At 47.4% G+C, this 21,021-nt stretch overlaps 4 protein-coding genes and 1 non-coding gene across 5 annotated transcripts; 1 reads left to right on the top strand and 4 right to left on the bottom strand.

Annotated features, from left to right (window-relative positions):
* Positions 1-2,667: 2,667 nt before the first annotated feature.
* Positions 2,668-2,749, top strand: TRNAS-AGA (transfer RNA serine (anticodon AGA)). The gene has a single exon. It is a non-coding gene; the product is annotated as a tRNA-Ser (tRNA).
* A 3,751-nt stretch (positions 2,750-6,500) lies between these two features.
* On the bottom strand, positions 6,501-8,057 carry LOC4329915 (cyclin-F2-2-like). The gene has a single exon (NM_001416704.1). It carries the CDS (start codon positions 7,942-7,944, stop codon positions 6,604-6,606), a length of 1,341 nt encoding a protein of 446 aa, NP_001403633.1. The 5' UTR covers positions 7,945-8,057; the 3' UTR covers positions 6,501-6,603.
* Positions 8,058-12,086: 4,029 nt separating this feature from the next.
* On the bottom strand, positions 12,087-13,289 carry LOC107277627 (putative cyclin-F1-3). The gene has a single exon (XM_015769011.1). It carries the CDS (start codon positions 13,287-13,289, stop codon positions 12,087-12,089), a length of 1,203 nt encoding a protein of 400 aa, XP_015624497.1.
* A 4,027-nt stretch (positions 13,290-17,316) lies between these two features.
* LOC107276417 (putative cyclin-F1-4) lies at positions 17,317-18,247 on the bottom strand. Its single transcript, XM_015769010.1, has 2 exons — positions 17,922-18,247; positions 17,317-17,650 (listed from the first exon to the last, which is right to left on the bottom strand). The coding sequence occupies exons 1-2, from the start codon at positions 18,245-18,247 to the stop codon at positions 17,317-17,319; spliced, it is 660 nt and encodes a 219-aa protein (XP_015624496.1).
* A 17-nt stretch (positions 18,248-18,264) lies between these two features.
* On the bottom strand, positions 18,265-18,987 carry LOC107280012 (putative cyclin-F1-4). The gene has a single exon (XM_015769009.1). The coding sequence runs from the start codon at positions 18,985-18,987 to the stop codon at positions 18,265-18,267; it is 723 nt and encodes a 240-aa protein (XP_015624495.1).
* Positions 18,988-21,021: the final 2,034 nt, after the last annotated feature.

Below are 21,021 nucleotides of genomic sequence, written 5' to 3'. Positions count from 1 at the left end.
TCAAAGCCACTTCATCATGCGGAATTAATTATAAGCGCGCCGGCCGTAGCATCCAAAGTTTGATACTTTGCCAGTTGCATTTCTTGGTGCTTTATCATTCTATTAAACCACGCAAATAGCTGCGATCATAGCAGCATCACAGCATGCATAGCAATTTTTTTTTCAGCTAAAGCTAGCAAATTAAGAAACGCAATTAATATTGCAATGATTGGAACGACTAGACTTGTAGTTGTGGCCTTGTGGGACACTCGCTATTCGTTAATCAATACGTACTTGTCACCTTCGAGTTTCGACTTAATTTATGTAGCGGTGAGGCTCGATCAGGAGGAGGAGAGATAACCGGGATCTGCCCGAGCTGTAAAGCGTGAGCAAAGATGGTGGCAGGTGAAGAAGAACGGAAAAGAAAAGAAAAGGCACGTACGTTTTCGGAGAGTCCAATTGTTTTGGGGGGGTATATGGTGCTTTCATCAATCATTACTAATCTCTCCGTTTTATATTATAAAATATTTTAACTTTTGTAAAATCACCTTTTTTTCATTCATTTAAATCTATAAAAATACATAGTAATATTTTTAACCCAAAACAAATATACTATTAAAATATACTCAATATTATATTTAATAAAACTAATTAAATATTAAATATATTACTAAATTTTCTTAAACTTCTGTACCTTCCCTTTTTTTTTCTCCAGGGAAAACCTTGGATGTTGTATGGTTGTAAAAACTTTGTTTCTCCTCCTGCTTAATTAAACTAAAAAAAAAGTCATTTCCTCCATGCCGGCCCTGCGCGATCGCAGCTACTGTGCTGTGTCCGTTCCAACGCCACCGTCGCGCGTCGCGAGCACCTCGCCGACACCGACGAGCGACAGCATATCTGCCGGCAGTCGAAACGGCCCCGACTTCACGGGCGCACCGCGCGCGGTGGACGGATCGCGTCGCACTTGCATTACAATGTCATCCGGCGCACGCACGCACGCCGTCGCAATCCTTCGCGGTGGACGCCGCCACGCTGGACGAGCAGGCGAGGCGAGCCGCACCACGTACCGATCCACACGCGCGAACCAGTGTTGTACAGACGCGTGCGGGCCGTGACGGTCCAGGCGCAGCCGCGCGGCAGCCGAATTAGCGTCGGCGCGGCCCGCAGCCCCGCAGGTGAAGCCGATATGGGCCATCCTGCCGACCTTGCCCTCCGGGTCCAACTCCAAACCCCCTGCGTATGTGTGCAATTCTGGTGGCCGCACGTCTCGCGGTCGCGGGCACGCGAATACGCGATACTGTGGAATTGTGGAAGCGATGTGGTGCTCACTAGGCAGGGGTAGAAATGGTCACGAAAAAGCGCCGTTCCGTATAATGAGTAACGTTTTTTACCGTTACTGTTTATGGCTGTATTTAATTTTTGTTTTTTCTATTTTCTTTATGCACTGTATTAATATCGACATTGAGTAGTTTAAGTGATACATATGGTCAATTGCTAGCCGATCGAACGTCGTTTCCGAAGAGATGCTATCGATTCCGACCGTTTTCACCCTTTTTTGGAAACGGTCGAGGAAAGGTCGAAAAACAGCTCAACCATCCTCGTAACCTTTTTTTTTCTGAAAACCAAAAAGGAAAATGGTATAAAAAATGTTGAGGACTCTGAAGCGGAATTGTACAAACAGAAACATGTCAGAATCGATCGGATCATCGGAAACCGATATAAATGTGCTTTCTCAAGTACCCTACAAATTTTCAAATTGTAAACTATACTACCTCCGTTTAAAAATAATTATCTTTCTAGGATTCAAAATTTATTCTAAAATACTTGTACTTATCCCATACATCACCTCCTATTAAATTTTGTCCCTATTCTACTCTTAGTCAACTCCCAACCATACATCATTTAATGAGGAACATTGTAATATTTATTTTTAAACCTTAATCTATACTAAACTATCTACATTTAACGAGTAGAATGATAAATATTTGAGGATTGAGGAAGTATCTTTTTAGCCTTGCTCTTAAGTTAGGGATTTGATTGAGGAGCTAACAGGCCTCATTAGATCAAATAGAGAAAAACCGTACATATTGAGGGTATCTAGAGATATCGTAAGTACCATATTATAAAAACGGTAATTTTCGCAAGAATACGGTAAGATAAAGATAAAGAAACAGTCGATATAACAGCGAAATCATTTCTATTTTTGTTTGCATATTTTTTTAATTTCATCGGTTACCATTTTCACATGACTCGGTTGGTAGAAATAAAAAAATGAGCTTTGGTTGGTTGGTAATTTTCGTGACCGTTTTCACACCTCATTGCTTTGCGGGTTTTGCCTTCCTGCCCCTCGATCGGTTTCACGCGATTTTGCCGACGAGATTACGAGGCACTACTGAAGTAGTGCAGTTTACCTGATGTGTGATGACCAGCAGGCAAGCAGGCAGGCTCAGCCGCAGAAAATACGTGCAACCGCGGGCGGCAATGCACGAGTCAATGCGCTCAGCTGGTGAACCGAAGGCACCACCGGCCGGTTCAGTGACAAGGCTCCGACATCGAGTCCTTTACAAATCACAATGGATAGAAGTCTACTTCTCAACCCATACCCATGCCATATTGCCATACAGGGGTTGTCACGAAATGTTTATCTGTAACAATCTATAAAATTTATTGGAACGCATTGTCAGCAAGGTGGTCGTGCCGGAGTGGTTATCGGGCATGACTAGAAATCATGTGGGCTTTGCCCGCGCAGGTTCGAATCCTGCCGACCACGTTTTTTTTTCTCATTTCTGCCTTCTGTTTTCACAATTTCCATTCTTTTCGTTTCTGCCATCTGCTTTCAAATTTCCCTTTTTCTTTTTCGTTTCTGCCTTCTATATATTTTCACATGTTTGAAAAAGATAAGTCCCAGTTTTCCCCCTCTAGTTTAAAAAAGATATGTTCCATTTGGTCCAAAGTACGCAAGTATAGCACCTCTGTAAACGTAACGGGCATACTACTGCACACGCCACCATCCGTCCATACCCGAAATGCCGAGGTGAGCACATCTCTCTCTCTCTCTCTCTCTCAGTCTGACCCTATATATCCCCAGTGATGATGAACAAAATCTCCATAAATGAACTCTCGTAATATCCCACTGTATCAACCGGATTTCGCGAGGCTCGCATGCACACGCCGCATTAGCCAAGGAGTGAATTCGCGATTGAAAACCAATCTGGCATTAATGTGTCCGATGTTTTGTTGCCAACTGCTAAATGAAGTGCCAGCAGAGTTGCCCCCCTTCCAAATCATTCCTTCGCGAGTAGTAGAAACTGGTGTTCTCATTTGTTCGAAACACACACCACCAGGCAGAGGCAGATTTTTTCTCATTTCCTCTTTGCTTTTTTTCATTTCCCAACTCGAGTTCGCTTCGATGATGCAGCAGCTTCATGGCTCCGACTCCGTGCAAGCGCAGCGCCGCCGCCCAAGGTGTTCGTCATATGCATATGTGTTCGCACACAAAAAAAATTCCTTTCTCTTTTTTTCCCCTCAAGAACACGGAGAAAAATATCTCGTTTTCCCCTTTTGAGAATTATGATCCTTAGATCTGTCGTTGTGGACGTGTTTGATGGTGATCTCTTCGTGCGTGTGTGCTTGTTTTGATGCAGGAATGGTGACGCCGCCGCCAAGAAGCAGCCGTGGTACAGGCGGGCGTTGGGTGGGCTGATCCCGTCGGCGCGACGTGCCGCCATAGCTGCGCCGCCGCCGCCGGCGGCTGCCGTGGCGGGGGCGGTGGAGAGGAGGCCAAGGTGGTGGTGGGGGTCGTCTCTGAAGACGACGTCCGCCGCGTTCGCGAGGGAGGTGTGCATATGCGCTCCGCTGTGCTCCTACGACGGGATCATGGGCATCCAAGTCGACGCCGTGGCGCCGACGATGATGGCGAGGAGCAGCGCCGCTATCTCTCCCTCGCCACCGCGGCGGGCGTCTCCGGCCAGGTCCCCTACTGCTGGCGCCGCCGGTGGTGGCGGTCGCCGCTCTCCCGCATCGCCGCGGACGGCGTCGTCCCCGAGGTCGAGCAGGGCCAGGGCGCACCCTGCGCCGGTGTCCGTGGCGGCGCCGGCGCCGGCTGCGGCGGCCGTGGAGGGGCCGAGGAAGAGGGTCTCCTTCAGCGGCGGCGAGTCGCTGTGGAACGACGAGCTGGTGCGGCGGTTCGTGCGGGCGCAGGAGGGGATGCCGCGCCGCGGCGAGATAGACATGGCCAACCGCCACCGCCGGAGGAGGTGGCGGGCACCGGGGAAGAGCCGGCTCCGCCGGATGTCACTGGCCCATGTCGCCGACGACGACGAAGATGGAGAGACCAACGCTCTGGCCTAGCTAGCTAGTGGCGTGGCTGCTATGTGGTGAGGTTGGCTAGCTATATATATAGCTCAGGTTGCTCTTGCTCACAAGTCCCCTTTGGTTATACTTTTATGCTCTTGAGGAACATGCTCTATGTTGTTAGGGTTGTGATGTCCGTTCGATGCTACTTGTTGCGGAAGAAAACCGCGAGGAATAATAATAGACTATCCGTTACTATGGTTGGGATGTCGGTTCGTTGTCGTTTACCGGAAAAGGAAATTGCGAGTACTAACGGAATATCTATTAGTAGGATTGGTATGTCGGTTTCACTTTAATTATTGCAGAATAATGTTTGCGTTTAACGCACTGGTGGTTATTATGGTTGGGATATCGGTTTTATGCGATTTTTATTGCAGAAGTGGTAGAATGAAATTTTGAATAATGAATGTACTATCCAATGTTGGGGGTTGGGATGTTGGTTTGATACCAATTACTGCAGAATGGAGTTGTGAGTAATGATACACGCTATGGTTTTTTAGGTTGGGATGTTGGTACCTCGCTGATATTACAAAATTGAAATTGTGAGTAAAAGGCTATAATATCGGTTAGTAGAGTTTGGGATGTCGGTTTAGTGACAAGCATTGTTGAACAAAGTTGTGAATATCACATTAAGGTTTACTGTTGTTGGAATTTCGAAGGGAACTGTTGTTGGGATTTTGGTCATGGTCTATTATTGCGCAACGAAAATATGATTAATTGACAATTGGTTATTTAGAGTTGGGACATAGGATGAATTAATGTCAATTACTCCTACTTTAGAAGAAGTAGCCAGTACTATACTATCCATTTTGCATTGTTAAATAGCAGTGGGATGTTTGGTATTTTTGTTGCTCCTAAGTTTCTATTTCCTAGCACAAGAATTTTGACAAAGAGTATATGTGCCGGTACAATAAGTAGACTTGTGGATGAAACAGTATGTTGACAGAAGAAAAAAGGGCTGGACTAACTATAGATTTTACAGTATCAAATGATAAATACTGTATGATTTAGCATACTTCATAAGCTAATTAGATTTTTATAAGATAAACATCATGAATGAATGTAGAAGATTAAAATCAATATATATGCATCTTAGAAATATGAAATTAGATCGTGAAACCTCACTTTCTTTCAGCCATTGTAAAGAAAATCATCGTGGACCACCCTGTCGGGAGTAGAAGTTGGATAGAGCAGTAATAGTACAATACAGCTTCCCTTATTTTGTAATGTCAAAATTATGATTATATTTTTCGTGTGACCAAATATTTACGTGCACACTGTAGCCAGTTTGAAAAGTTTTTACTATAGATTATTCCATTATAATATCTAGCTTTAACATGGTTTTAATCTTTTCAATGCATGTCTCGTTAATTCTTTTTTTTACGGAGAAATGTCTCGTTAATTCAGATGTTGTGAGTGATAAGTTAGAGAAACTCTTGCAGAAACATTTCCTTTTTCTTTTGCAAAATTTTGGCATTTCAAACATGCCGCACGGTGGCTCTGGCCTGTATGCTGTAGCACATGCATTGGATATGTGCAGGGGAAACCGTGCTAGACCACCAGTATAAAATAGAGGATGCCAGCGATCGATTCAGGTGCAAAACCAATCTACGCCTATCATTCTGCTATGCTCTTCGATGCTGATTAATTTGCATTTTTTTTCTGTTAACATGCATATATAGTAACATAACATTAAGTCATTTTTTTCATCTTGATTGGTTCAAGTGTATATACCCAGTTGTAGTTTTTCATTTCTGAATATCACCTAAAAGGAGACATAGCTGATATTGTTTCATTTCTCTTGATTAAATAGTGTAAAAGTTGTTATAGCAAAATTAGCCCCCCCCCCCCCCCCAAAAAAAAAAAACAGAGAGAGAGAAGTTAAAACTATACAAGGATTAGCACAACATTATGGCATGATAGTCGACTAGTGGAGACTGGAGAGATATCTATCCTTGCTCCCGCCATGACCGATGTTTGAATTTCATTCTCTAGCTAGGAAGACGATCGATGATGGAATTTGATGAATGAAACGCAACGACTAAATTAGGGGACTGGTGATGAAATTGAAACATTGCACGGTTACAAAGAAACTGTAACATTTGTTGTACATCCATATGAACCCAGGTTGATAAATCTAGAAGCAATCTTTCTGAGACAATGATTGTGAACGACACAATGTAACATTTTTTTTGCCAATGTGTTCACAAATTACAAAAAATACATTTCTTGCCAGATTCTTGTAACTATTATCCATCCATCACTGGCTGATCACTGCGTGTTGAGCACGGTGAGGATGCAGCTGGAGATGTCCTGAGAGCTGTACCCCGTCAGCTCCTGCAGCTCCGAGCTCCACGGCAGCGCACCCGGCGGGTTCAGCGTCCACCTCGCGATGGAGATCGCCGCCGCCGCCACCATGGACGGTAGGTAGCCCAGGCAGCCGTAGCTCTCCAGCGACCGGTCGGCGACGTGACACGCCAGCCGCTGCACGCGCAGCTCTTCCTTCCCCTTGCTGTACCGGGTGAAGTGCTCCACGAACGTCTCCGCGTTCGGGCCGCCCAGCCGATAGCCCAGTGCCGCCATCATCTCCCTCTCCATCGCGAGCACCTCCTGCGCCGACGCGAACTCGCCGTAGCTGGCGATCTCCCTGGCGTCCAGCTTGAAGACCGTCCCCTGGTCCTCGTACTTGGCCGCCGTGTACACGGCCGTGGCGGCGACGAGGCTGAGCTGGTGCGCGGTGTAGCTCGGCAGGGCTCTCACGGACAGGAACCGGTCGAAGTAGGACACGGCGCGGTGGAGCGTGCCGGCGGCGAGTTCGTAGCGGTGGGTGAGCCTCCCCATCCAGGCGACGAGGGAGGCGCGCGCCGCCGCGCTGATCTGACCGCCTTGCACCGTGTCGAGGTAGTCCGGCGACGGGCGCTGGGCGGCGTCCTTCTCCATGTCACGGAGGTTGGCGTCGATGTCGTCGTCGTAGGGCGCGCACAGCTGCGGGCGCGACGCCGTGGAGTTGTCGGGGGCCGGAGCGTCGTTGTCGCCGTTGTACTGCTCGCTCCACTCCAGCTGCTGCATGAACGCCCTGATGGCGTCGCCTTCGTCGACGGGAGCGGCGTACACGGGCTCGGCTTTCGCTGGAACGGGGAGGGGAGGGAACCCCGGCGGCGGAGGAAGACGGCGAGCGGGCGCAGCGTACACGGGCTCGTCGGCCAGCCCTGGAACGGGAAGCGGAGGGAAGCCCGGCGGCGGAGGAAGATGGCGAGCGGGCGCAGCGTACACGGGCTCGTCGGCCAGCCCTGGAACGGGAAGCGGAGGGAAGCCCGGCGGCGGCGGAAGAAGGGCACAGGGCACCTTGACATCCACCTTCGTGTCCCAGTCGTAGAGTACGCCGTTGGTGTCATCATTCGATGCCATGGACTCCACCTCGGCGGCGGCGGCCAGGTCGGCGCCGGGCGCCGCTGGATGCGCCGGGAGCGCGCCGATGGCGCGGAGGTACGCGTCAAGAACCCCGACATCCATCTGCGCCGCGCCGCCGTCGCCGGGCAAGAGCTCGACCATCGAGGCCGTTATGTCGTCAGCGAGAAGGTCGGCGACGTAGGGCTCCATGATCGAATCCATGGCCGCTCTCGCTCGCTCGCCGGAGCAGTGTGGGAGACTGGGAGAGCGGAGGCTAGTGGTGGAAGAAGAAACTTGCACACGCTGGTGGCGACTGGCGGCGAGGCGATGGTGATGGTGTCGCGCTGCGCTCCTCGCCTCTTATCCTGGCTGCCACCATGGGTGTTCGATCCGATTCAGGCCAGGCTTCGCGCGCAATTCCGAATCGGGATCGTATTGATCTGATATATTTGATTTGAACCAAGCGAATCGGTGTGAACTCGTACTAGGCTGTAAAAAAAAAAACCTGGAATTAGGTTGTGTTCCTTTCCTATTTTGGTCTCCGACTCTGTCCCGAATTCCTGATGGGATTAACGGATAGCTGTAATTTCTTAATGATGATTAGTTGATTGTTTATAGTCCTGAATTAGTATATCGACTTACGAAAGCGTTTCTTTCTTTCTTTTTTCTTTGGGTTAATTTGGCGTCCGTGTGAATTTGGTTACAAGAAAATTGGGTATCAGGTTAATGTTTCCAAATCGTTCTGGAGTCATCAAAACTCAAACACGAGCGCAAGAAAAATCCATCAAGATTTCTAGCGCTGTAAATTAATTCACCGATCAATACTATTTTGGGTAGGATATTACTAACTCCATTCCATATACACCGGAACACACCAAAAAAAAAGTCAACTGTGCTTAAATTCTTAAAATACATATATTTCTCTAAGGAACACGGTAGAGACATTATATATGATGAACAAAATTACTTAAGAATGATTAATTGATCAGTTAGTCCTGAATGGTGCCAAACTGCCAACAACATGATTAAGTTTTCGTCTGATTAGAGCAATTTGAACGTGAGTGCACTCCTGCAGATTTTTACTGGATTTGATCAGAGCATATAGAGAATGTGAATTCGATCATTATCAAGCTAAATATTGGTGTAAATCTCATCCAAAAATCAAGTTAGAGAAAATACATGGGCAGTTTGTTTTGTCTATCTAATAACGCCGTAGATTATATGTATTCTATTCTTTGAGTCCTTTTTTCTAAATTTCTTTGGAGAGCTATACAATTCTCTTTTGGACTTTATCCTCCACATAGTATATCTCATATGTTTGGGAATTGGCTTGTGGGTGTTAGTAAAAAAATCAAAAAACTTATTCTTGTTGGAGCTTCCGCTATATGTTGGGCTCTTTGGCTTAGTAGAAATGATATGGTTTTTGATAAAACACCATCAAAATCCTATTTGCAGGTGCTTTTCAGGGCAATGTATTGGCTTCAGGGTTGGGCTCAGTTGCAAAGGCATGATGAAGATATCAAGCTAATAAATGATGAATGTCGTAAACTTGAGACGACAATTATGTATCTATTTGCCAACTTCGGGTGGAGGTTCTCTATTAGAATTCAGTAGTTAGAGGATCTTTTTCTTTTGTTGGTGTCTATTAGTTTGCTTAGCTTTGTTTCTGCTTTCGTGAACTTTCTGTGTGAGTTCTGTAATAATTGGCTGTAACTCTTTGAGTAAACGCCGGAATGTTACATTCCATTATCTAAAAAGAAATATGTATTATTGGGAGTAAGCAATATCAGAAAGCTTGGCTCCGAAACTTTGTTCAATCCGTATAAAACACTTGGCTCCGAAAGCTCGACTTTGTACAAATATCCAAAAATCGCAGATGACACTCATCAGGTGTGAGAATATAGATCTCGATGATGTATTGGAGAACATACTGGTGATGCGTCACTACCAGTGAAATACCTGGGATTACCTTTCACCGTTGGTAGATTGCTCAAGGCAGACCTCCAACCACTCTTCGATAAATTGGCAGGAACGATGGCTGTTTGGTGGGAAAGAAACATGGGGCTAGCTAGACGCACCACTCAAGTCAAGTAAGTGCTTTCCTTGCAGCCAATCTATGTCCTAATAACGCTTAAATTTACCAAGGTATCCCTATAAAGTGCTTGACAAACAATGAAAGAGCTTCCTATGGGTGGGTTAGGAAAACATAACGAGCGGGAAATGCAAAGTATAATGTGCTCGCCAACTGCCTACGGCAGCCTGGGCGTGCTAAATCTAGAAAGCTTTGCACTAGCACTACATGTCAGATGGCTATGGTATGAATGGAAATCCCTGGACAAAGCATGGGTCGGCTTGGATACCCTGTGCGACGAAACCGATAAAATACTCTTGTCAACTACAATGATAACCATTGGGGACGGAGCAACATCACATTTTTGGGACTTAGCCTGGATGCACGGTCGCCACCCGAAGGATGTCATGCCACAAGTGTACACAATCTCCAAAGGGAAGAATAGAACCTTGAGGGATACCATCACAGACAATACCTGGTCGCAAGACCTAAATCTCTCAATCATCGGAGACATGTCAACTAAGCTTCTAGAGCAACTAGTGACCTTGTGGACAACAGTTCAAAGCGTGCAACTCTCCCCAGGTGTTGTAGATGAAATCATTTGGAGGCTCACAAATCATGAAGAATACTCGGTTCCACCTAAAAAGAGTAGTTCCTTGAATCCACTAGCACAAACTATGACATAATCATTTGGAAACCATGGGCACGAAACAAATGTAAGTTGTTCGCTCGGCTTGTGATCCGTAATAGGGACTGGATATTAGACAAACTAGTGATTCAAGGATGTCCAAACAACACTTACTGCCTGCTCTGCAGACACGAATTGGAGACTGCTTTCCACCTCCTCGTGGACTGCAGATACATGAGAAGAATCTGGAACATGCTCGCAAACTAGATGTTGCAAGGGCACATAAAGTCAGCCAGCTGGATTCCCGCTATAGTCCATACCTGGTGTACAATCATCCGGAAAGCGTAGGCACCAAACAAATGTAAGTTGTTCACCTAGCTTGTGATCCACAATAGGGACTGGACATTAGAAAATTAGTGATTAAGGATGGGAAACTGTTTAACAGCTCGAGTGGGCGTCCACCCATTTATTGCATGTCATCTAAATGGTTATGAAAAAAATGAAAAAATATGAACAAGATAGATCAATATGTAATATATCAATCCACAAATATGCAAGTTGAAATTCAACTTCTACAAATTGTAACAAACATAACAAACAAAACTCAAATTACTATATGTATATTTACAATTAAATTTGTTATTTTTGTTACAACTTTTAGAAGTTGAATTTGAACTTGCATGTTTATGGAGTGATATATTACATATTGATCTATCTTGTCAATTTTTTGAAAATTTTTCGTAACCATCTAAACGGGTGGACGTCCACTCAAGCTATTAATTAGAATCCATCTCCGATTAAGGATGTCCAAACAACACTTATTGACTGCTCTGCAGACACGAATTGGAGACTGCTTTCCACCTCCTCGTGGTCTGCAGATACATGAGAAGAATCTGGAACATGCTCGCAAACTAGATGTCATAAGAGCACATAAAGTCAGCCAGCTGGATTCCTGCTATAGTCCATACCTAGGGTATGGCGTTGCAACCTAACCTAGGACATCCAGGAAAGATGTTTGCACTCTGCTACTACTAACGGCATGAGAGATATGGATAGAGCTCTTGACAATATCCCTCGTTACGAAAATAAAGGAGGACACTAAAACTTGGGCCCTAGTAGAAGCAAAATGCCTTGCACATATCAATCCTTAGTTTTTTTAGAAAATACTTTCCCATTTCCTTTTCCTTTTCTTTTGTAAATCTCTTCTTCCTATACAGTTTTTCCATCCCAGTATACTCAACGAAATTGGCGCACCTAAATACCGATTTGTTAAAAAAAAAAAAGCTCGACTAGGTGGTTCAGCCGTTGTGTACTGCATCCTAGTGCAACAGATACCACCATCTATCACGTGGCAGGTGGCACGAGAAGTTGTGAGTTCGCGAATGCATGTACATGCAGTAGACCAGTAGGAAGAAGAGAAACGGTACAGATCGATCGATAAAGATGTACAGAAACCAGAGTACGAAAAGTTAGTAATTTTGAATTTGATGAATCATACATATTTCAACCAAAACTCACAAATTTGGACTTATAGATCGATGTACATACGAACGCTAGCAACAAAATTGAAGCCATCATGCATTGCATCATTGCATGGTTGTGCCTTTACAGACTTTTTTTTTGACATAAGCTTTTACAGACTCTCTTGTTCTTCCTATACATTGGCTATGGATCCTGGAAGAAGTACTCTTGAAAGGGAGCAAAGCGAGGACATGCGATTTGACTGTACATGTCGCAGACGCAGCCCATCAAGTCGATGGCCTCGTACCCGGTGAGCTCGGCGAGATCCCTGCTCCACGGCTCATGCCCCAGCACGTGCAGCCTCGCCAGGAAGATCGCCGACGCCGCCACCACGGACGGCAGGTAGCGGTGGAACCCGTACGTCAGCAGCGACCCGTCGGTGAACCGATGCGCCGCCTCCTTCAACAGCTCCTCTTCTTTTCCGTCGCCGTAGTACCTCGTGAAGTGCTGCACGAACGTGGACGCCGTCGGGCCGCTTAGGTTGTAGTCGAGCGCGGCGAGGATCTCGGTCTCCATGCACGACACCATCTTGTGCCTGGTCTCGCTAGTGTAGCCGCACCGGGCGGCGACCATGCTGGCGTCGATCTTCCTCAGGGTGTACTGGTCCTCGTACTTGGCGGCGAGGAACACGGCCGTGGCCCCGACGAGGCGGAGCTGCAGCACGTCGTCCGACTCGGGTGTCACCGACAGGTAGCGGTCCAGGAAGTAGGCGGCGCGCTGGAGCGTGCCATCGGCGAGCTCGTAGAACCGGCTGAACTCGTCCATGAAGGCGATCATCGAGGCGCGCACCAGTGCGGTCATCCGCCCACCTTGTGTCGTCTCCAAGAAGTACGGGGAGGGCCTCTCCGCGGGGTTCGTCTCCATGGCACGGAGGGTGGCCTCGATGTCGTCGTCGTAGGGCGCGCACAGCTGCGGTCGTGTCGTCGCTGAGTTGTTGGTGACCACCGGCTGATCAGCGTGCTCTGGCAGCAGTGGTGCGACATCGATCGTCTTCTTGGGTGGCACCGGGTGATCGCCGCCTTCTGGCAGCGGCAAGGTCTCCTGGACGACGGTGACGGAGAGCGGTGGAAGATCACCGTAGATTGGGAGGAAGCTGCCGTAGGTGTGAGGGGTACGGGGGGAGTCCGGTGGCGGCGCCGGTGCGAGCGGAGCTGCCGGTGGCGGTGCAAGCGGAGGCAGTGCGCCGATGGCGCGGAGGAAGGTGTCGGTATCCACCATCTGCGGAGTGCCGCCGCCGGAGAAAGGATGGAACATTGGGAGCGATGTTTGATCAGCAAGAAGTTCGGCGAGGCAGGGATGATCCATGATCGCGTCCTCCATGTAGGGATCCAAGATCAAATCCCCCATGGTCGCCGGAGCCCGGAAGCGAGATCGAGGGAGAGCGAGAGGAGTCAAGAGGCGGTGGCGGGAAGAAACTTGGACGGTCGCGTGGTGGTGGCCGAGGAAGGATGGTGCCGCACTCTCGCCTTTTATCCTCGTGCCACGATCCGACTCTGATCAGGCTGCGCACGCGTGAAGGAATCCATCAAATTCAAAGTTCGCGCGGTTTTCCGAATCAGGATCGAACTAATGATGTTTGATTAGAGAGGACTAAGCGCGTGCGTTTCTTTCCTTTGTTTGCATCTCCGACTCGATCTCTGTCATGATGAAATTCACCGATCATACGATACTATTATACATACACTGACACACACACGCGAAAAAAAAAGAGCACATCATCACGCAAAAAGAAGTCCAAGCACTCAAATTCTTAAAATCCACTAGAATGGTAGATTAAGCATGGGAGATGACATACCATACTATTATGGATTCATGCACATTGCTAGAGAAGTTACCTAACAGTGAGCATATGCTAACACTCTATCAAAATCTTCAGGATTTCTAAGCAGCTGAGCAGAACAAAAACATGGTGGACGTCCAATCGAGTGACTAAAAGAGAAACTACCTGTTAATCTTTCGGTAGATTTATAGCATCGATTTTTGTAGAATTTTCAACCAATCAATGTAGCTCGTTTTAAGTGAAATAACATAAAAAAAAGACAAGCATGTAAAAAATCGTAAATATAAAGAAAAAAAATGTTGCAAAATCTAATTTTGGTGTACTGTAATTGAGTGTAAGAGCTATGTAATTAAGTGTAACTGCAAGTTGGATATAGAAGAGCACAAATTTTGATGCAAAATCCTACGGATGAAAAAGTGAAAGATAGGAGCCCAAAATTATGTCGCAGTTGAAACAACAAATCCGTTAAAGGAGTTTCCTGGACAATGGTAAAAGTGCGTTAAGCGAGTTCAGGTAAATCTCAGGCAAAACGTAAGCGTAGTACTACCTCTATTCTATTATGTATGACGCTACAAGTTAAACTAAAACGATTCAAAATGTATGACGTTGCAGGGCAAATCATTTATGTATGACACATTGTGTACCGACTTTGCCCCTATCCTCCGATGGCGCCGTTGAATTCTCCTCCTCCGCTACCATTGCGCACCGCAGCCGGTTCCGCCTCCCAGGCGATGTCGTCGTCCTGACCTCCACCATGGCTAGATCTAGTGGTAGTCAGTGTTTAATCTTTCGGTTTGATCATTTTTAGCGGGGTGGCCGTAATATCGCAATTTTGAAAATTTCAGCCCGAAATTATATGAATTTTTAAATAAAATTTGATACAAATTTAAACAAAATGTTACTAAATTCATGAAAAGATGAAATAAATAAAAAATTTCAGCCAAAATAATATCATACTGGGAGATCCAATAGAACTGAAATTTCGATCCGAAATTTTGAACCGTGGCAGTACAATGGCTAAAGTGGTTTCTCCGCAGCGGCGTTGTACGAGCTCTGCAAGCTAGCGGAGAACATGCATCGCATCGTGTGTGCAAGCGGGGCGGCGCCCGCGCTCACCGACTCTGCCCGCGTCGCGGATGTGCTCATCTTCTTCGCCAAGTCCAGTGAGAGCCGCCACGAGCTGTCCACTGTCCGGTATCCCTAGCATCGTAGTCCTGCTCGCCGCAGCCAACATTGTCAGCAGTGGCAACACCCGTGCAATCGAGCGTGCGCTCGTCGTCTTCGATTGGATTTGTGCCAAGATCAACGAATTGGCATTGGCATGGGAGGCAATAAATCTTGGTCTAAGAGAAATTCTTTTGAATCCCAAATCATCCAATCTGAAATGCTCTATGATATTTTTCTCTGAAATGGCTCCTGTTAAATTCCAATGTTCTCAATGCTGTCCTGTTTCGTTCTTGATGCTTATTCAGATGCTTGTTCAGAGTGACAAGGAGCAGCGGTCTTGATGGATCCAAAATAAAGGAGGACATGTCATTCCCAGAAACATTTCATCATCTTACAGCTCATGTATAAACTGAAGTAGAATTCAGAAATGAACTGAACACCAAAAAGCTGAATCTTAATCAAGGAAATCGAGGAAAATTTTGTATCTTAATCAAGTTAGTACGGGGCCAAATTCAGCTACAGGATCACATGTCACTATCAGCTGTGAAGGAAGAATATTTTTGTTCTGCTTTAATTCAAAAAAACCTGAAATGGAAGTAAAGAAAACACCAATTACAACTGATGCAATATATATTATGTACAAATAACCAGAAAGAAATAAGATTAAGAGTATACCAATAGTCTGGACACATATGTAATTAGTCCTTGAACACGCGGCACGCCCCATCCTCGCATGACTCTTCCTTCTGGGCCCATGACAGGATTTTTTTTTTCGCCAATACTCGTCCTCCTGTCCTGCTCTTGCAATTCTCACATTCACTTCCAATGATTGGTTTGTGATCAATGGACAAATCAATTGCCTTAAGATGCAACATAAATAGGGAAAATAATAAGCATCAAATTAATGCATTAGCTAGCACTACAAAAATCCGTAATTTTCTTGGCGGCCAAAAACCGCCAAGTATAGTATGAAAATCGCCAAGATTAATTATTCCATTGGCTGACCGCCAAGTCTAGAAAGCTAGAGATATTCAGATTCCGTGGTTGCTAACCGTAAGGGAATATCTTCTTGGCGGTCGAACTACCAAGCAAATTAAGAAAGTTGTGAACTTTCAAATGCGCCAAGAAATGTAACCTTGTCCCTTTAGACCAACAAAAATATATCTTTCCTTGGCTGCTGAGAAACTGCCAAAAAAATTCTTACTCTTGACCGTTAGAACCGCTAAGGACATTTTTTATCCTTGACGGTTAGTACCACCAAGAAAGATTATCCTTGTCAGTCAGGGCCACCAAGAATAACTTATTGATGTCCAAAACTGTGTCTTTCCCTGGCGGCCCTACCTACCATGGCAATCAAGAATATATTTGGGGTGTAATATGAGTAATTTCCATGGCGGCTAGAAATGCTAGGGCCGCCAAGAAATTATCTTTGGGGTACATTATGCAGATACAGTCCAAATATTGGTGACACACACACTATATACACACATGCAGTCCAATGCAACACAACATAGCGAAAGTAATGTGAAAGTCAATATAGCTGGCCATTATGTGAAAGTACGCCGCGAGAATCGCCAACATTTCCAACAATGGTAATTTTATCTTACCTAAAGGTATAATATTTTTTAGTGTAAAATTTAGTATCTTTACGTACTATCTATCTAAAGATAAAAAAAAATTAGTGTAAAATTTAGCTATCTCAAGGTGTTTTCTCAAGAATTGTAAAATTTATCTTCCAACGATGATCTGATTTCCTCTGATGATTACCATGTGTGACGTGTTTCTTTTGTATAACGACGCTCTGTAAGCCTGCTGATCAGGGAGCAAAAATCCCAATTGAAGTGTAAAAACAAACAATTCAACAGTTCCATGAAAGAAAAATGCTACAAAAATGTGTGAAATGACACCGGAGAAAAATAAAGGCATACATAAAATAGAGGAGTAGAATAAGAGTCGGATTCTATACTAAAGGGATATACCTATTGTAGCAGGATGGCGACATGGCGACTTAGCATAGCGAGAGGGAGCGGCTGCCAGCGACGTTCGGCCAAGGGTTGCTGTAACTCTGATATATACGCTGTAATATGTTGGATCGGGGATGTGTACCCGTTATCAGTGCCTCGGGGATATAAGCTACGACTCTCAATGACGTCATTGTGTTTGGATCTCCTATGACATTTTTCGCATTTGGTTTCTAATGATGATCTTGGGCCAGTTTTATAAGGCTTTTACGTGTTTGTGAATAAAAAAAAGATGAAGATGAAGACAACCTCCGGGCCATGTTTGCAAAGACTCTCTATCAGGGGGCCAAAAAACCTCAATCAAGTTGCGTTGCATGGCAACCATGAACAATCAACAGAAACATGTTTACAAGGGATCTCTACTCCTACCGATGTCCTCATCGATCAACCGATCGATCACTGCGTTCTACATGGCGAAGATGCAGCTGACGAGGTCCTCGAAGCTGTACCCCGTCAGCTCCTGCAACTCCGTGCTCCAGACCAGCGCGTCGTGCCGGTTCAGCGAACACCTCGCGACGGAGATCGACGCCCGCCGGCCGCCGCCTCCATGGACGGCAGGTATAGTAGCCCCGGGCAGCCGTACGTAGTTCATTAGCGACTGGTCGGCAACGTCGCGCTCCAGCCGCTGCATGCACCCGTAGCTTTTCCTCTCCCCGGCTGTTGTACACTTGTACCGGGTGAAGTGCTCCACGAACGTGTCCGCGGTTGGGCCATATGTAGAGACATCAGAGTACCAAAAGCTAATAAATTTGAATTTGATGAATTAATCACATATATTTCAACCAAATAACACGCGCAATTTTGAGTTTACAGATCAATGTACAGGCAACAGTGCAAAATTTAAGCCATCATATTCATGCTTTGCATGCTTGTGCTTTTACAGACTCTTTTGTTCTTCCTATACATGGGCTATGGATCCTCGAAGAAGTACTCTTGGAAAAGAGCAAAGCGAGGACATGCAATTTGACTGTACATATCGCAGACGCAGCCCATCAAGTCGATGGCTTGTACCCCGTGAGCTCCGCGAGATCCTTTCTCCATGGCTCATGCCCCCGCACGTGCAGCCTCGCCAGGAAGATCGCTGACGCCGCCACCATGGACGGCAGGTAGCGGTGGAACCCGTACGTCAGCAACGACCCGTCGGCGAACCAATGCGCCGCCTCCCTCATCAGCTTCTCTTCTTTCCCCTTGCCGTAGTACCTTGTGAAGTGCTCCACGAACGTGTACGCCGTCGGGCCGCCGAGGTTGTAGTCGAGCGCGGCGAGGATCTCGGTCTCCATGCACGACACCATCTTGTGCCTGGTCTCGCTGGTGTAGCCGCAGCGAGCGGCGACCATGCTGGCGTCGATCTTCCTCAGGGTGTACTGGTCCTCGTACTTGGCCGCCAGGAACACGGTCGTTGCTGCGACGAGGCGGAGCTGTAGCGGTCCAGGAAGTAGGCGGCGCGCTGGAGCGTGCCGTCGGCGAGCTCGTGCAACCGGCTGAACTCGTCCATGAAGGCGATCATCGAGGCGCGCACCAGTGCGGTCATCCGCCCACCTTGTGTCGTCTCCAAGAAGTACGGGGAGGGCCGCTCCACGGGGTTCGTCTCCATGGCACGGAGGGTGGCCTCGATGTCGTCGTCGTAGGGCGCGCACAGCTGCGGACGTGTCGTCGTCGCTGAGTTGCTGGTGACCACCGGCTGATCGGCGCGCTCTTGCAGCAGCGATGCGACCTCGATCGTCTTCTTGGGTGACACCGGGTGATCGCTGCCTTCTGGCAGCGGCAAGGGCTCCTGGAGGACGGCGCCAGAGAGCGGTGGAAGATCACCGTAGACAGGGAGGAGGCTGCCGTAGGTGTGAGGGGTACGGGGCGAGTCCGGTGGCGCCGGTGCGAGCGGAGCTGCCGGTGGCGGTGCAAGCGGAGGCAGTGCGCCGATGGCGCGGAGGAAGGTGTCGGTATCCACCATCTGCGGAGTGGCGCCGCCGGAGTAAGGATGGAACAATGGGAGAGCTGTTTGATCAGCAAGAAGTTCGGCGAGGCAGGAATGATCCAAGATCGCGTCCTCCATGTAGGGATCCAAGATCAAATCCCCCATGGTCTCGCCGGAAGTGAGATCGATGGAGAGCGAGAGGAGGCAAGAGGCGGTGGCGGAAGAAAGTTGGACGCTCGCGTGGTGGTGGCGGGAGGAAGGATGGTGTTGCGCTCTCGCCTTTTATCCTCCTGCCACGATCCGACTCTGATCAGGCTGCGCACTCGTGAAGGAATCCATCCAATTCAAAATCCGCGCGGTTTTCCGAATCAGGATCGAACTAATGATGTTTGATTAGAACTAAGCGCGTGTGTTTGAAGTTGTACTAGCTTGCGCCGTACGCTCGTAAAACCGTAATTAGGCTTCTCCCATCTGTGTTTCTTTCCTTAATTTGTTTGCATCTCCGACTCGATCTCTGTCACGATGAAATTATTGTCTAGCTTAATTCACCGATCGATCATACGATATTACATAGACTGACACACACGGTCACGCGAAAAAAAAAAAGAGATTTGCTCCCATCCAGCAGGTACCATCGGTACTGTCCGGTACGAAATTTGAGCCATCCAATCAGCTCAATCGGATGATGGAAAATCTGTGGTACCTCCAGGTACAAATTTGCCCATGAGGTGGTACCGGAATATTTGGAGTGGTGGAAGGGTAATTTTGTCTTTTCGCGTAGAAGTGTCCAGGGGAGGGAAATAGGGTTTTCTACCAAATCTTTGCCATTCGATCCGTGAGAGGAGTAAGCGGCGAGCAAATCTCCCCTTCCCATCCGATCCGATCCGTGAGAGGAGTAGGCGGCGTCGGCGACTTGCTTCATCGGCCTGGAGTTGATCCGCGGGAGGCGGCGGGATCTGTGGGAGGCGGCGGCGACTTGCTTCGTGGGAGATGGCGGCGGCGGCGGCGAGTTGCTTCTGTCGGCGCCTACTTGCTTTGTGGGAGGAGGCGGCGTCGGCTGATCCGTAGCCGGCGGCGGCGGCTGATCCGTTCGAGGCGGCGGCGAGGTGCTCCGTGGGAGGCGAGGCGGCGGCGGGGGAGGCGAGGCGACGGCGGCGGCTGATCTGTAGGAGGCGGCCGGCGGCGAAGTGCTCCGTGGGAGGCGGAGGCGGCGGTGGCATCTAATCCATTTGAGGCGGAGGTGGCGGCGGCAGCGGGTTGTTCGTGGCGGCGAGGTTGTGGCGGGCGCAGTGATGCCTAGCGCGGCGAAGGCCTGGTGCTGCGGTGCTGCTGGTGGCGGGCGCGGCGGTGGCCTGGTGGCGGCCGCGTTCACGAGGTGGCGGCGGCGGCTGGTGCGTGGCAGCCTTGGCTGCGAGGTGGTGGCGTGCGTGATGGTGCCGGCCGCGGTGACGAGGTGGTCGTCGGAACCGGCGTTGTGGCGGCAGCGGGTTTGGGCTTTGCGCGGCTGCAGTGGCGAGGTGGTCGTGTAGTCTTCTTAGCCGGCGACGTGGCAGTGTATGCATCGATTTTTTTCATCTAATCTAAATCATTAGCTTCTGTTGGTTGCAGCGGTAGATACTTTCATTTTCTGGGCTGCATATGCTCTTCTTCTTCATTGCTTATAGGATTTGTATTGTACGATTTATTGGATGTTTTAATGAGCTCAGTTGTTGCTTGTTCTATGTGAATTTTCAAATGTTCAATACCCTCCCCTATCATTTACTGATTACATTGCAATTCGAGTGACTTCAAAATAAATCATGGATAGTAACAATGAGTGACTGCAAAATGATAATAGGATAGAAGAAAGAAATTGTTGATAGCATAACGAGTGGTACACTGATGAGTTGCTTGTTTTAATCATGGATAGTTACAATGATGTCTATATGAATCTTAGCCTAGAGCTAGTTGCCTACATTTGCCTCGGTCACTAGGCGTTTAATATCTTGCTGCACTTCAATCACTTCGTTCATAGTAGAATTAATGAGGTTGGCTACAACCTTATGTTTGAAAGTGGTGGTTGTATCCTGAAAAGCAAGTTATGAAAAAATATCAATTAATGTCATTTTATTTACAAAGAGTACTGAATGCAATTTAAAATTACCATTTCATTGAACTCAGGGGAGAGTTCTTTTCCATTCCAATGCTGTATGAATTTCA

The sequence above is a fragment of the Oryza sativa genome, chromosome 2, assembly GCF_034140825.1.
Source record: "Oryza sativa Japonica Group chromosome 2, ASM3414082v1".
NCBI classification, from domain to species: Eukaryota; Viridiplantae; Streptophyta; class Magnoliopsida; order Poales; family Poaceae; genus Oryza; species Oryza sativa.
This window is presented reverse-complemented; position numbering and strand designations above follow the sequence as displayed.

Bases quoted from the DNA above. Each gene is read 5' to 3' on its own strand.
- LOC107276417 (XM_015769010.1), bottom strand. From the start codon at position 18,247: ATGGTCGCCGCTCGCTGCGGCTACACCAGCGAGACCAGGCACAAGATG. The intron at 17,651-17,921 runs GTACAAGCCATC...CAAATTTATTAG, and splicing joins GATCTCGCGGAGCTCACGGG to CTTTTGGTACTCTGATGTCT.
- LOC107280012 (XM_015769009.1), bottom strand. From the start codon at position 18,987: ATGGGGGATTTGATCTTGGATCCCTACATGGAGGACGCGATCTTGGAT.
- LOC4329915 (NM_001416704.1), bottom strand. From the start codon at position 7,944: ATGGATTCGATCATGGAGCCCTACGTCGCCGACCTTCTCGCTGACGAC.
- LOC107277627 (XM_015769011.1), bottom strand. From the start codon at position 13,289: ATGGGGGATTTGATCTTGGATCCCTACATGGAGGACGCGATCATGGAT.